The sequence below is a fragment of the Loxodonta africana genome, chromosome 22 (genome assembly GCF_030014295.1).
Source record: "Loxodonta africana isolate mLoxAfr1 chromosome 22, mLoxAfr1.hap2, whole genome shotgun sequence".
NCBI lineage: Eukaryota > Metazoa > Chordata > Mammalia > Proboscidea > Elephantidae > Loxodonta > Loxodonta africana.
Window position 1 is genome coordinate 53,421,120 of NC_087363.1, and position 14,949 is coordinate 53,436,068.

Here is a 14,949-nt window from a genome sequence, read left to right on the forward strand (position 1 = left end):
AAGCAGAAATAAATTAGTACATTCTACCATAAGTTAAAAAATACTCTATTTACAAAGAAAGCAACATTGAATTCAATGTTGGTGACCTATTACTAACCAGAATGATTGAAGGTGGGTCAATGAATGTTAATGTTCATGAAATATGTCCAAGAAATTAGATTTAAAAAAAAAAAATTCCACTGCTACAGAATAAATTTGAAAATAACTCTAAAAACATTAATCTTCTGAGCAAATATAAATTTTCACAAGAAATTCAAAGATTAAAATGCATTTATAACACTACTGAAATATGTAAAGAGAAAAAGGTGGACTTTGAAGTCTAAAGACATCCAAGTTCAAGTTCTCACTTTGTTAATTTCTAGTTGTGCAGTGACAGGCAAAACGATTACCCTGGACCTCAGTTTCTATGCCTAGCTCAAGATATGAATGATGCTTTCTTGACAAGGTTGTTTTAAGAACTAGAAATGGGTATATAAAATGCCTAACAGTGCTTAATAAATGATGACTATAACTTGTGGGCCATCTTTTTGATATAGGTAATATTTAGGAGACTATACTCTGAAATTCAGAAAAAAGGTTTTCAGGGTTTTTTGAATACTACAGCATCTACGACATCGGTAGTAAAAGTGTTAGAAATCTGAAACTTCTGGCAATAGATTCCAAATAATTTCAATCTATATTGTCTTCCTTAAATCAGGTAACCATGCTAAACTCTCTTTCACAACTGACCCTTCTAGTTACAACGATCATTATAATATTTAATGATGGTGACTGACAAATACATCTCATCCCCAGAAGTTACTTTGTTGTTCTTTAAAAACTACAGTCTTCTATTATTGTACTTAGCATGCAGATCTAAAAGGAAAAAAAAAAAAAAATACAAAGCACATTGAGGAATATTTACCTCCCATTTTATAATCATTTCCTTGGGTTGAGAAGCTTGAACCCTTATGTTTTGTGGATTCTTGTCTGGAGCTGAAAAATTCCAAGCATTAAAATGATTTTCCCATTATATGGTAATGTACAGGTAAATCACCATGTCATCCTCCACCCCACTCCCCAAAACTGATTTTTGAGTAACTTTGATATTTATTAATTTCATCTGCACTAGATTCTAAAAATAGATTTAAAGCTTTTAAATAACTGTTTTATTTAAAAGAGTAACGTAATATTCCTGGACTGACATAATCCACACTCAGTGAAGAGTAGATATGTCTAAGTGTGTGTATGTATGAAAAACTAAAACCAAAAAACCAAACTTGTTGCCGTCGAGCCAAGTCCGACTCATAGTGACCCTACTGGACAGAGTAGAACTGTCCCATAGGGTTTCCAAGGAGCACCTGGTGGACTTGAACTGCTGAACTTTTGGTTAGCAGCCATAGCTCTTAACCATTATGGCACCAGGGTTTCCAAGCAGGTTTTACAAAAGAATATATATTCTTTTGTAAAACCTGCTTTCTTAGGCACTATGAACTAAAAAGTTGCTGTTTCTATTGGAATTATCATTAGAAAAGTATTTGCCTCTAGGCATGTAAATTTAATATCATCCATAAATATCAACAACCAATTTTAAGAGATATTAGACAGGAAATAGCATGTAACGTAGCCATAGGAGTCCCTGAGCTGTGGTAATGATTAATGAGCTTTGATGTTAACCGAAAGGTTAGAAATTCCAGCCCACTCAGAGGCAACATGGAAGAAAAGCTTGGAATCTACTTGGTGGGGTGGGGGTGAGGGGAAGGGGGGACAGCCATTAAAAACTTCTATGGAGCACAGTCCTATTCTGACACACATGGGGTTGCCATGAATCAGAGTTAACTTGAAAAAAAAAAAAAAAAAACTTGAAGGCAACTGGTTAATGTAGCCATTAAATATATTCCAATGGATCGATTTTATCAGAAAGGGCTAAGAATGGAATCCAGTGCTAAATTCAGTCTATACAAAAATAAAAGAAGTATTTAATTTAGTTAGTACTTCTATTTGCAACTTCTTTGCCCAAAAAAGAGAATTATATCCTAGCATATTTATTTCACCCAGAAAAAAAGAAAGAAAATATGCTATGACCTCATAGATGGCCAGTGCCAATTTAATAACACATATTTTAGCTCTGTTATTCTTAAGATGAAAATTTTTTTTTAAGTACTGGGAATTTAGTTAGATATTGAGATACAAAGATACACTAAATGTATAATAACTAATGGTGTTAGATAAATTAAAAATGTAACAAGATGTCCATAATGAGTCAAAAGATTTATTCCAGAAGGGTGAATCCTTGACTTTCTAGATATTGTGCTTCTGTTTAGAACTTACTTTATGCTATCTAATTTAAACATGATAGCTATCAGAAATTACTCAGAGCAATGCTTGCTCGTATCAAATAAAAAAAAAACCCACTGCCGTTGAGTCGATTCCGACTCATAGTGACCCTATAGGGCAGAGTAGAACTGCCCCATAGTTTCCAAGGAGTGCCTGGTGGATTTGAACTGCCGACCTCTTGGTTAGCAGCTGTAGCACTTAACCACTGTGCCACCAGGGTTTCCTTGCTCGTATAATACCCTCTAATCCCCTGCTGTCTAACAAACATTTATGCAATAATTATGTTTTTTTTTTTTATATACTTTGAGTAAAGAGCTCTGGTGGCACAGTGCTTAAAGAGCTTGGCTGTCAACCAAAAGGTTGATTGCTTGAACCTACCGCTTGGTGAAGGAAAGATGTGGTTGTCTGCTTCCCCAAAGATTTACAGCCTTGGAAAGCCTATGGAGCAGTTCTACTCTGTCCTACAGGGTCTCTATGAGTCAGAATCAACTCAAAGGCAGTGGGTTATACTTTGAATATTTTGTGTTATTAGTTTACAGAATTGTTTAAGCTCTCTATGTGGGGACATTTAAAATCCTACACCACTCTCTCAATCTTTTAATTTTTTTCACACATTCAAAGATAGAGCAAAACTGGAGCCCTGGTGACACAGTGGTTAAGAACTCGTCTGCTAACCAAAATGTCGACAGTTTGAATTCATCAGCTGCTCCTGAAAACCCTATGGGACAGTTCTACTCTGTCCTGTAGGGTTGCTATGAGTCAGAATTGACTCCACAATATTTTGTTAGAAAACTGATGTGAGAACCTACATACCTGCTGGAGGTGTTTCATGGTGGTCTGATGGCTGGCTGGGTTGACTTCTCCCTACTTCATTCACAGCTATGACCCTGAACTGGTATCTCACAAATGGAGCCAAAGATAGCATGACTGTTGTTTCCTTTCCTTGGACTCTAGTCAATTCCTCCCATCTTCCTGGTTCCTCTTTGTTTCCTTCAAATTCTACAATATACTCTGGCATTATGAAGACGGGGGGGGAAAAAAACAGAATCTACTGAGTATGCTTAAGTTATATGAATATTTATATACAATTTGACAGTTTAAAGGGATGTTTAAGAAGGATAATCCACCAAAGGCGGCAAAATGACTTTAATATTAATTTTGATTCTGTAATGTAAGTATAATTGTCATCCCAAGTCTTCCCTACCACTGATGTTGCTATTGTGGTCATCGCCAGCTTCCCAAGAGAGCCGAACACTCCTGTTCTGTCTTTCAGACAAGAGAAGGTTTTCTGGTGGATCCGGCAGATCTAATGAAAGATGAAGGTAAGGAAAATGCAGATCATTGTCTTTGTTTACCTGATTCCCTCACTTAGCCATTTTTCTTCTTGGCGGTCCATGTCTCTACACTGAGTTGTCCATATCTCACCAGTCTTTCTGGTTCTTTTTCACATCTGTTTCCCAGTTGGAGGTGTTATCTCCCTCTATGCACACAATAGTTCTCAAAAGGGGTAGTCATTAATAATGCTGATTCCGAGGCCCTGGCTTACTGAATGAATTGGGCCTAGGAACCTGCATTTCTAAACAATTCTCTAAAGCACTCAAGTTTGAGAATCATGATCTATCTCAAACGGACTAATTACTTTCTTCCAGCTGGTATGCTTACTCATATGCCGAATTCATTTCCTGTATTTTTTTTTTAATGTGACTAAGCAGGGCTTCCAGAGTAGGGGCCAGATTTTATTAACCTTTGCATTGTCCACAGTGCTTTGCATATACATGTTTTGTGACTAAATGAGTAAGTAAAAAATACATTATGGCTTCAGTCATGCATATAATTGTATTAGAGCAATAAAAATGAGGTGCGATGGTTATAGAAAAATAAGATAGAGGTATGTGAGCTCAGTCTTTTTTCTGCAACTGCTTTGAATTTTTATTGGAATTTATAACAATGAATTTTCAGGATATTCTAGCAACTTCTATAGTCTCTTGGCTTTGAGTTCTGAAAAAGAGTAGGAAGACAGTGTATCTTGGAAGAGGAAGGTTTGGCACTGATGAATGCTGTGACAGAAACTAGAAAGTTGAATAGGCGGTGACAAATTTTAAGAGCATCAAAGTATAGGGAAATTGCTGACACTTTTAAAATAACAGCAACAGTAAAAAGAGATCTCTGTAATGGTCCTCTCGAAATTTGGTTTGGATTCTCCTGTATTCTAGGACATCGGTCTTTTCTCAGAGAAAGCAATGAATATATTACCAATTGTAGCCTTTCAATGGGCTCTTTCTTCTACAAGCGGGAAGCAACGTATACTGCTCCTATTGAATGTTTACCAATAACTGGAAATTTACATTGATAAAAAAAACAAAGAAATGTTCTCTTCAACTCATAAGGGAACATGTTTATTTTTAAAATGTATTTGGTGACTGTTCAAACTTTAGGGCCTTAAATAAATTCTTTATCAACAGATTTCAGAATCTCTGAGTTCTGAAACTTAGGTTCCCCTTCAACACTTACTAAGAGCCCACTCATGTCTCAAGGTTGCTGAAGCAAACGGTGCAGCAGGTTGCATCTGAGATTAAAATCTGATCCCTCTGACATGAAAAGGAATCAAACTGACCTGGGGCTGATGGACTTCCTGCTGAGACTTCAAAGAATGATACTCTCAAAGGAAGTCCATGTGAAGGCTTTTGAAGTAACTTCAATCTAAAAAGGGTCAAGAATATGCTTTTAAAAATGGTTTTCCAAGCGGGGGGAAGGGGAGTCCCCTTGGAAGCTGCCCATGGGTCTATAATCATTTGTTACTATTGGTTCCTAAGAGTCTTAGTCATCTAGTGCTGTTATAACAGAAATACAAGTGGATGCTTTTAACAAAGAGAAGTTTATTCTCTCTCTGTCTAGTAGGCTACAAGTCCAAATTCAGGGCGTCAGCTCCAGGGGAAGGCTTTCTCTCTCTGTCGGCTCTGGAGGAAAGTCCTTGTCATCAGCCTTCCCTTGGTCTGGGATCATCTGGACCACTCTGCTCCCAGCACTGCTTTCTTGGTGTTATGAGGTCCCCATGTCTCTCTGCTCCCTTCTCCCTTTTATATCTCAAAAGAGATTTGCTTAAGACAATCTTATAGACCTCATCAATATAACTGCCGCTAATCCATCTTATTACATCATAGTGATAGGATTTACAACATACAGGAAAATCACATAAAATGGTGGACAATCACACAATACTGAGAATCATGGCCCAACCAAGTTGACAGATATCTTTGGGGGACACATTTCAATTCATGACACTAAGATAAGCTTTTTTAAAACCAGAGATTGACCTAAACTATTAGAAAAAAATGACTAAGAAAATGCAGCCTATTTCATAGAATAATTTCCTAGAATATTCTTTAAAAATTGTCTATTTTTATTCTGGTGATGCAGTGGTTAACAGCTACAGCTGTTAACCAAAAGGTTAGCAGTTCAAATCCACCAGCCACTCCTTAGAAACCCTATGGGTCAGTTCTACTCTGCTCTATAGGATCACTATGAGTCGGAATCGACTCAACAGCATATAACAATTCTAAAAAAAAAGGTAGTTTAGTTTATACATAAGCAGTATATAGTCATAAAAAAAGAGCCACTACTTATTTAAAATTACCAAAACTAAATGGTTCTAGAAGATGGCAGCCAAATCACAAGACTGAAATTTAGAAGTTGAGGACCAAGTGGTAAGGAACCCAGTCCCCTTGCTGCCTGCCACTGCTCAAAATATTTAGGGACAAAATCCAGGAATTTTGAGACTTATTCCTATGTTCATGGTGCCTGGGATAAATTTGAATTTACCTGAAGGTCAGTCTGGTTGGAATAATTACTAAAAGGTTAAATCTTTCTGCTTCTAGAGGCCTGGAGAAACTTAAATTCTTTATGGTCAAACATCTCCCCAAAAGGACCAATATTTTTTGAACAAAGCCTATACCTTCTACATAACTGGAAACTGCTTCTCTTTTTTAGGGGAGCCCAATATGGTGGCCATTTGCTTTACTTAAGGAGATCAGCCTGTTTTCCTTTTTTTCACCTAGAAGAAACTCCATTCTTTTTCCTTCAGTCTGTATTGAGTTACCTACCTATGGACCCGAGCAGGCAGAGTGCTAAAGACATAAATGCCTATTAATAATAGTGACCTAGACATATAACAGAGGACCCTGGGTGAGGCAAACAGTTTGTAATCAGCTGCTAACCTAAGGGTTGGTGGTTTGAACCCACTAGCATCTCTGTGGAAGAAAGGACTGGCAAACTGCTTCCACAACGATTACAGCCAAGAAAACCCTATGAAGCAGTTCTACTCTGCAATACACGAGGTCACCATGAGTCAACATCAACTCGAAGGCACGAGTTAGGGTTAGTTTAGACATCTGATATATGGATAAGGGAGCTTAAGCAAATCGGCAAGTTGAAGGAAAGAGGAAATGGTGCTCAGCGAAACAGAGTTACAGGAGGAAGTCAGAGAAAACTGTAAAAATGTCCATTATCAGCCAGGGTCCCAGCAGGAAATAGCTTACTCACTTTAGGATATTTCAGATCGTTTTTAATAAAGAACTCTTTAAGACGGTATGGGCAAGGTAGCAGAGAGAAAGAAAAAAAAACTTGAAATAGTGGGAGTGGGGAAGCAGTTACTGGAATCCCGTTGGAAAGCACTGTGTGGAGACAGCCTTCTTGAAAGAAGCACTGACCTTTGACAGAGGGACACTGACCTTTGGCAGAGGGACACTGACCTTTGGCAGAGGGACACCCCCAGCCTAGGAGGAGGAAGGAGTGAGTACAAACACCCTCCAAACCCTCCTCCTCTACTGCCTGGGCTCTCCATTGGCTGAACCAAAGGAAAGCCAGAGGGCTAGTGGTTTACTGATGATGTCCTTACAGGTCAGTTTTCCAGGTCAGAGAGCTGGGTGGAAAAGAAATCTGGAATGGAAAATGGAAGGTACACAGCAGACCGTCTAACAGTTTAAACATTGGTGATTTGAGGGGTAATTGCATCGGTCACACTAGTGAAGTGTGCGCATTGGTTTCTGATTTGCATTTTGATTAAAAAAAAAAAAAATCAAAGGCATTCCTTTACAGAATCCTCGAAGTCCTTCCTGGAACCTCTGGAGTTCAGCCTGTTTCTGGGTTACAGCATGACTCTGTTCCACCACCACAGGCTGCTATCCTGCCCCTCCACTCCAGCCCACTTCCATCACTTGGTCCTATTCCTCTGCACAGTAGGAAAGGGTGGCTCAGTTCTCTGGGAACTCAAGCCAGCTTCACTTTTCTTTCTGCTGAGAGCTTTGCTCACCTTGCACTTCTACTGACAACCTTACCCATATGGAGGAAGGCAATTAAGCACAAATTAATTTCCTTAAAATGAGAAGAGGAGAAAACATTTGAAAGTGGGTCAGCTTTTTACATGAAAACATCAACTGGCAATATGCATGCAGGAGCTCAGATCAAATAATCACCATTTTAATCACGTAGGAACAATGGAATTTAATCTGTAGTGGAGAAGAAATAAACAGGTTTCTCATTAGTGCACTTACCAAGGACAGTTACTTGGGTTATATCAGCAGTGCTATCTAGAGCAGTTTGAGCCAAACAGGAGTAAACACCTTGGTCCTCTAAAGTGACATTAGCTATAGTCAGATTAGCTCCATCAATAATTATCCTAATAGAAAAAAAGTCAGTATATGATGAGGATGAAAATGACAGAAACAAACACCTAGAAGACAATCCTTTTTAAAATGTGTGTTTTCACAGAAAGCAATTTGAGCAGAAGTGTAAAGAAAAACTTCACATAATGCAAATTTTATTAGAGAATGCCGGAGTTGAAAAGTAGAGATAAAGTTTGATTCAGTTGTATGCAAATGTATGCAAAAGACCATGATTGTTTAACTAAAATTGTAAAATCCAGCCATCTGTGATGCCTGGATCATTGATGAAACTGTGTGTGTTGTCTGATGTGCCTAAAGAACGCATAGTACGTTACAGCAGCTGCGATTTATTTGAATATTTTTTAAACAGTCCTGGTGGTACAGTGGTTATGCACTCAGACACTAACGGAAGGGTTGGCAGTTTGAACCCACCAGCCGCTCTGTAGGAGAAAGATGTGGCAATCTGCTTCTGTAAAGATTTCAGCCTCAGAAACCCTATGGGGCAGTTCTACTCTGCCCTGTGGTCGCTAAGAGTGGAAATCAACTCAACGGCAGTGGCGTCACTAGGGTTGGTGCCCCCCTGTGCGGTAACTCATGGTGTCACTCCCTCCCCCTGCCTCCCACCCCACCCATGGGCCTCCTTCAGTATCAGACCATTCAGAATCCTTGCTGATGTTTTTTGTGCTAATGTTACTCGTAAATCGTAATTCCCGTATATCACTCCTTCTTTTCCTTTAATTACTACTTCGTTCTCAAAAAAGTTATTGATATAGGTTCACAAGTACTAATTACCACAATATTGTAGCTAAAACACCAGATGATTTGACAAAATCCGCGACTATACAAACTCTGGCAGCAAGGAAAACAACAGCTCGCGCTTGCACGGTGTGCAGAGGAAACCACGTGATTTGAAGCCTCATCATAACTGGTAACAACCACAGCCCTGACTGGAGTGCATCAGAAGGTTCACCAAGTAAATTAGCATAGAGCTTCAGCGTTGTACGTATATTGACACATGGAAGCTGGGCTTACAAAAAATGTTTTCCTTGTTACAACTAACTACAGAGATATTTTTACAGACAGTCATTTTGCTGTCACCCCCTCTGACAGTGTTACCTGGTGTGGTCTGCACCCCCTCCCCTCCTTAGGGATCACCCCCCTCGCCTCCTTAGGGATGCCACTGCTGGAGGGCAACAGGTTTGGTTTGGTTTGCCATCCTACACAGGAATAACTGAGATGCTTGCTGCAAAGGCAGATGCCTGAACCCTACCCCAGACCTACAAAATCAGAATATCTGAGATGGAGTTGGCTAATCTCCATTTTTAACAAGCTCTCGTTTCCCTAAATAGAATGCACATTAAAATCTAACAGTTAAATATGTGATTTATCTCAACAGTAGATGGCAGTCTTGTACTTCTTTTGGCAAAACATTTGCGACTAGCTTTTTTATAAGTCATTCTGTTCTTGCAAATTTATAATGAGGTTTACTACGTGAAAATTGTTTTTTTGTGTGTGTGAAAAAATACCTTTGACCCTATATCTATGTATGGTTAACACAGCTATTCAATTATTGTTTTAATAAAAGTCCATTAAATTTAAGATAAATTCACAGCAGTTTGCTACTTAGTTGAAATAATTTAAAAGGTTATCATCTTTGTGAGGAGGGAGGGAAAACTGATATAATTGAGCTTTTTAAAGGAGAGTTCTTATCAATTCCTTAGCAGTTTGAATTAGAGAAAACCACTTTAAAGTGTAGTACGGTCAAACACTTCTTTATATAGACAGAGTCAGTCTCTTAAGTCCTACACCAATTACTGAACAATTTGCCAATTGAAATTACCTGGAGTCAAGAGCCTCGCTATAATTCTAGACTGATAAAGCTTTGACGCAACTTAAATTCTCAGTTCATGTTAGTGATGTGTCCATCTGACATAATATCAGCATATTGGATGCACTGACCATTTCTTGAAAATTTTACCTTCTTTGATGAAGTACTACAAATTAATAACTTCAACCCCTTCAAACAAGGCCATTTGTGCCAGGCACAAAACCACTATAGCCACTAGGGCCCATGGGAGCTAAAATCTAGCCCATTGTCTTCTCATCAATATTTGTTTTCTGGTTCCAGGCTGCTTCAGGCCAGAAAGAAAAAGAAGCTTCTTGCTAACTCATTGGCCTACGGGAGGTGCTTTTTTTTTTTTTTTTCCAATCTCACAATATACCTTGCTGTTTTTGTTGTTAGGTGCCCTTGAGTCAGTTCCCACTTATAGCTATCTTATGTACAACAGAGTAAAACACCGCCAGGTCCTGTGCCGTCCTTATGATTGTAGCTGTGTTGGAGCCCACTGTTGCAGCCACTGTGTCAATCCATCTCGTCGAGGGTTTTCCTCTTTTTCACTGACTTTACTAAGCATGATATCCTTCTTCAGGGACTGGTCCCTCATGATAATATATCCGAAGTAACTGAGACTTTGTTTTCTAAGGAGCATTTTGGCTGTATTTCTTCCAAGACAGATTAGTTCATTCTTCTGGTAGTGAATGGTGTATTTAATATACATCGCCAGCATCATAATTCAAAGGCATCAATTTTTCTTTGGTCTTCCTTATTCACTGTCCAACTTTTGTGGGCATATGAGTTGATTAAAAATATCATGGCTTGGGTCAGTTGCACCTTAGTCCTCAAAGTGACATCTTTGCTTTTGCAAATTTTAAAGAGATCTTTTGCAGCAGATTTGCCCAATGCATCATTTGATTTCCTGACTACTGCTTCCATAGGCGTTGATTGTGGATCCAGCTAAAATGAAATCCTTGACAATTTCAATCTTTTCTCTGTTTATTATGAAGATACTTATTGGTTCAGTTGTAAAGATTTTTGTTTTCTTTACGTCGCAGTGTAATTCCTATCAAAGGCTGTAGTCTTTGATTTTATCCTTAAGTACTCTAAGTCCTCTTCCGTTTTAGCAAGCAATGCTGTGCCATCTGCATATCACAGGCTGTTAGTGAGTCTTCTTCCGATCTTGATGCCATTCCAACCTTCTTCACATAGTTCAGCTTTTTGGATTATTTGGTTAGCATACAGATTGAAAAGTATAGTGAAAGGATACAAACCTGATGCACACCTTTCCTGATTTTAAAATACACAGTATCCACTTGTTTTTTTTCAAATGACTACCTCTTGGTCTATGTACAGGTTCCACATGAGCACAATTAGTTGTTCTAGAATTCCCATTCTTCATAATGTTATACATAATTTGTTATGATCCACACAGTCAAATGCCTTTGTGTAGTTAATAAGACAGGTAAACATCTTTCTGATTCTCTGCTTTCGGCCTAAAATCCATGTGACACCAGCAGTAACATCACTCATTCCACGTCCCTCTGAATCTGGCTTGAATTTCTGGCAGTTTTCTGTCCATGTACAGCAACCACTTTGGAATTATCTTCAAGAAAATTTACCTGCATGTGACATTAATGATACTGTAGGATAATTTCCACATCTGTTGAATCCCATTTCTTTGGAATGGGTACAAATATGGATCTCCTCCAGTCGGTTGGCCAGGTAGCTGCTTTCCAAAGTTCTTGGCATAGACAAATGAGCACCACCAGTGTAGCATCCATTTGTTGAAACATCTCAATTGGTATTTCATCAATTCCTAGAGCCTTGTTTTTGATGAATGCCTTCAGTGCAGCTTGGACTTCTTCCTTCAATACCATTGTTCTTGATCATATACTATCTCCTGAAATGGTTGAACACTGACCAATTCTTTTTGGTACAGTGATTGTGTATCCCTTCCATCTTCTTTTGAAGCTCCCTGCATTGTTCAATATTTTGCCCATAGAATCCTTCAACGTTGCAACTTGAGGCTTGAATTTTTTGTTCGGTTCCTTTAGCTTGAGAAATGCCGAGTGTGTTCTTCCCTTTTGGTTTTCTAACTCCAAGTCTTTGCACATTTCATTATAATACTTTACTTTGTCTTCTCATGCCACCCTTTGAAATCTGTTCAGCTCTTTTACTTCATCATTTCTTCCATTACCTTTAGCTACTCTAGTTCAAGAGCAAGTATCAGAGTCTCTTCTGACTTCCATTTTGATCTTTTCTTTCTTCCCTGTCTTTTTAATGAACTTTTGCTTTCTTTATGTATGATGTCCTTGATCTCATTCCACAACTCATCTGGTCTCCAGTTATTAGTGTTCAATGTGTCAAATCTATTTTTCAGGAAGTCTCTATATTCCATTGGGATACAATCAAGGTCATGCTTTGGTTTTTACAGACTTGTTTTAATTATCCTCAGCTTCAATTTAAACTTGCATATAGACACTGGTTTGTTGTTGTTGTTGTTGTTTTAATAAGTAATTGATGGTCTGTTCCACAGTTGGCCCCTGGACTTGTTCTGACCGATGATATTGAGTTTTTCCATCATCTTTTCCACAGATGTAGCCTATTTGAATCTTGTGTATTTCATCTGGTGTGGTCCACATGTGTAGTCACCATTTATGTTGTTAAAGAAAGGTATTTGCAATGAATAAATTGTTAGTCATGTAAAATTCTATCATGTGATCTCTGGCATCCTTTCTATCCCCAAGGTCATATTTTCCAGCTACTCATTTCTTCTTTGTTTCCAACCTTTGCATTTCAGTCACGAATAATTATCAGTGCATCTTGGTTGCATGCTTGATCAATTTCAGATACAGAAGTTGATAAAAATCTTCAATTTCTTCATCTTTGGCCATAAGGGTTGGTGAATAAATTTGAAAAATAGTCGTATTGACTAGTCTTCCTTATGGGCAAATGGATATTATCCTATCACTGACAGCTGTGTACTTCAGGATAGATCTTGAAATGTTCTTCTTGACAATGAATGTGTTGCCATTCCTCTTCAATTTGTCATTTCTGGCATAGTAGACCACATGATTGTCTGATTCAAAATGGTGAATACCAATCCATTTCAGCTCACTAATGTCTAGGATATCAAACTTTATGATTTCCATTCCATTTTTTATGATTTCCAGTTTTCCTAGATTCATACTTCATCCACTTTGTGTTCCGATTATTAATGGATGTTTGCAGCTGTTTCTTCTCATTTTGAGCCATACCACATCAGCAAATGAAGGTCCCAAAATTTTTACTCCATCTATGTCATTAAGGTCAACTCTTCTTTGAGGAGGCAGTTCTTCCCCAGTTGTCTCTTGAGTACCTTCCAGCCTCAGGGGCTCATCTTCAGGCACTATATCAGACAATGCTCCGCTGCAATTCATAAGGTTTTCACTGGCCAATTTTTTTAGAAGTAGATAACCAAGTCCTTCTTCCTAGTCTGTCTTAATCTGGAAGCTCTGCTGAAATCTTTCCAGCATAGTTCACTACATTATTCACTACAGATTAGCAAGTAAGCACAAGTAAGCCTGTGCTCACCTTGCTTATTGAGTCATCCACCTCTGTCAGGGATTTAAATTTAAAAAGAGACTTTGATTCTGCAGAAAGGAGCTATGGGATTGGGAGAGAGTTAGATGCCAGCCATTCCTAGTAGCTGAATCTTTGATGTGGTTAAAAAAAAAAAAAAAGTGAAATGGTTCATTACAGATGATCTGGAAAGCAACGTAAGCACCTTGCTTACCATGCCTTTTGGATAATCTGCCTCTGATAATAGCTCTACTGGAGTCTGCTTAATGAGTCCTGGTGGCACAATGGTTAAGTGCTCAGCTACTAACTGAAAGGTTGGCAGTTCGAACCCACCCAGTGGCTCCACAAGAGAAAGGCCTGGCAATCTGTTTCCATAAATATTACAGCCTAGAAAACCCTATGTGACAGCTCTACTCCATCACATGGGGTCACTATGAGTTAACATTGACTCAACGGCATGCGACAGAACCGGACAGAACAGAACACAATAGGATTCTGCTTAAAGAAGTACTATCATTTCTATTCTCACAGAATCTGTTCTTTAGCTTCAGTTTCATCCATTCTTACCCTCTCCTCCCAGTCTTTTTCTCTGTCTTCCCCTACCTAATTATCTCACCTGAGATATCTATTGTTACTCTAACCTCTCGCCATCTTCATCTACAACATCCAACTTGCTAGCCCCTGGCCCTTGTTAAGCTTCCTTGTCTTCTTACTCCATTCCATAGCGAAGTTTTGCTGAAGGCAGTATGGCAAAAGCGATTCTTTGGAGATCTGTGTTTGCAGCTTATTTCCACCAATTATTCCACCAATTATTGCCTGTATATTATTGGGCAATATGTTGATCCTAATTCACCTTATCTAAAAAATAGAGGTAACAATAGTGTCTTTCTGTTCAGGAGAAGTCAATGAGACAAAGCACATAGAACCAAAAAAAGAAAATCAAACTCATTGTCACTGAGTCAATTCTGACTCATAGTGACCCTACAGGACAGAGTAGAACTGCCCCATAGGTTTTCCAAGGAGCAGCTGGTGGATTCAAAATGCCAACGTTTTGGTTAGCAGCCAAGATCTTAACTACTGTGCCACCAAGACTCCAAAGCACACAGAGAGATTAATACATAAAGCCTGGCATGATAAGTGCTTAAAAGTGGCTAGATAATGATATTAATCAAAAACATTTATTCTTTTCTGGCTTATCACTAATCACACTTTTCACGGAAGATATTTCAACGTCCCCCCCCCAACTCCCGTCCCTCTTGACCCTATGCTTAAGCTAATTACATTAATTTCTGACTTGTTGGGAAGGGACCATTCATTATGACTTCATTATTATTTCAGTATCATCCTCCTCCATTCATTTTCTACCATTTCTAAGGGAGAAAAAACAGCCCCCCTTTGGTGCCAATGATAGAGCCCTCCAATTTGTGTTCTCAACACCCTTTTCTCCCACACAGTCCTGGTTTCTGATACGTTGTTTATCCCTCTCTTCTTGCCACTGAGTCTTCATTCTGCCTGCAGCCATGAACTGTACCCACTACATTTGTGAAGCACAGTATCAATTTTAAGAATGCTTTC

General features: G+C 38.6%; 1 protein-coding gene across 3 annotated transcripts in view; it reads right to left on the minus strand.

Annotated features, from left to right (window-relative positions):
• CHL1 (cell adhesion molecule L1 like) overlaps nucleotides 1-14,949 on the minus strand; it is a 100,875-nt gene that overhangs the window by 20,876 nt on the left and 65,050 nt on the right. For all 3 annotated transcript variants that reach the window (XM_010590043.2, XM_010590044.3, XM_003409782.3), the window contains 4 exons: nucleotides 7,866-7,990; nucleotides 3,521-3,622; nucleotides 3,130-3,327; nucleotides 905-975 (listed from right to left, as the gene is read on the minus strand). In XM_010590043.2, coding sequence (XP_010588345.1) covers nucleotides 905-975; nucleotides 3,130-3,327; nucleotides 3,521-3,622; nucleotides 7,866-7,990 — 496 coding nt within the window. The remainder of the gene's footprint in view (nucleotides 1-904; nucleotides 976-3,129; nucleotides 3,328-3,520; nucleotides 3,623-7,865; nucleotides 7,991-14,949) is intronic.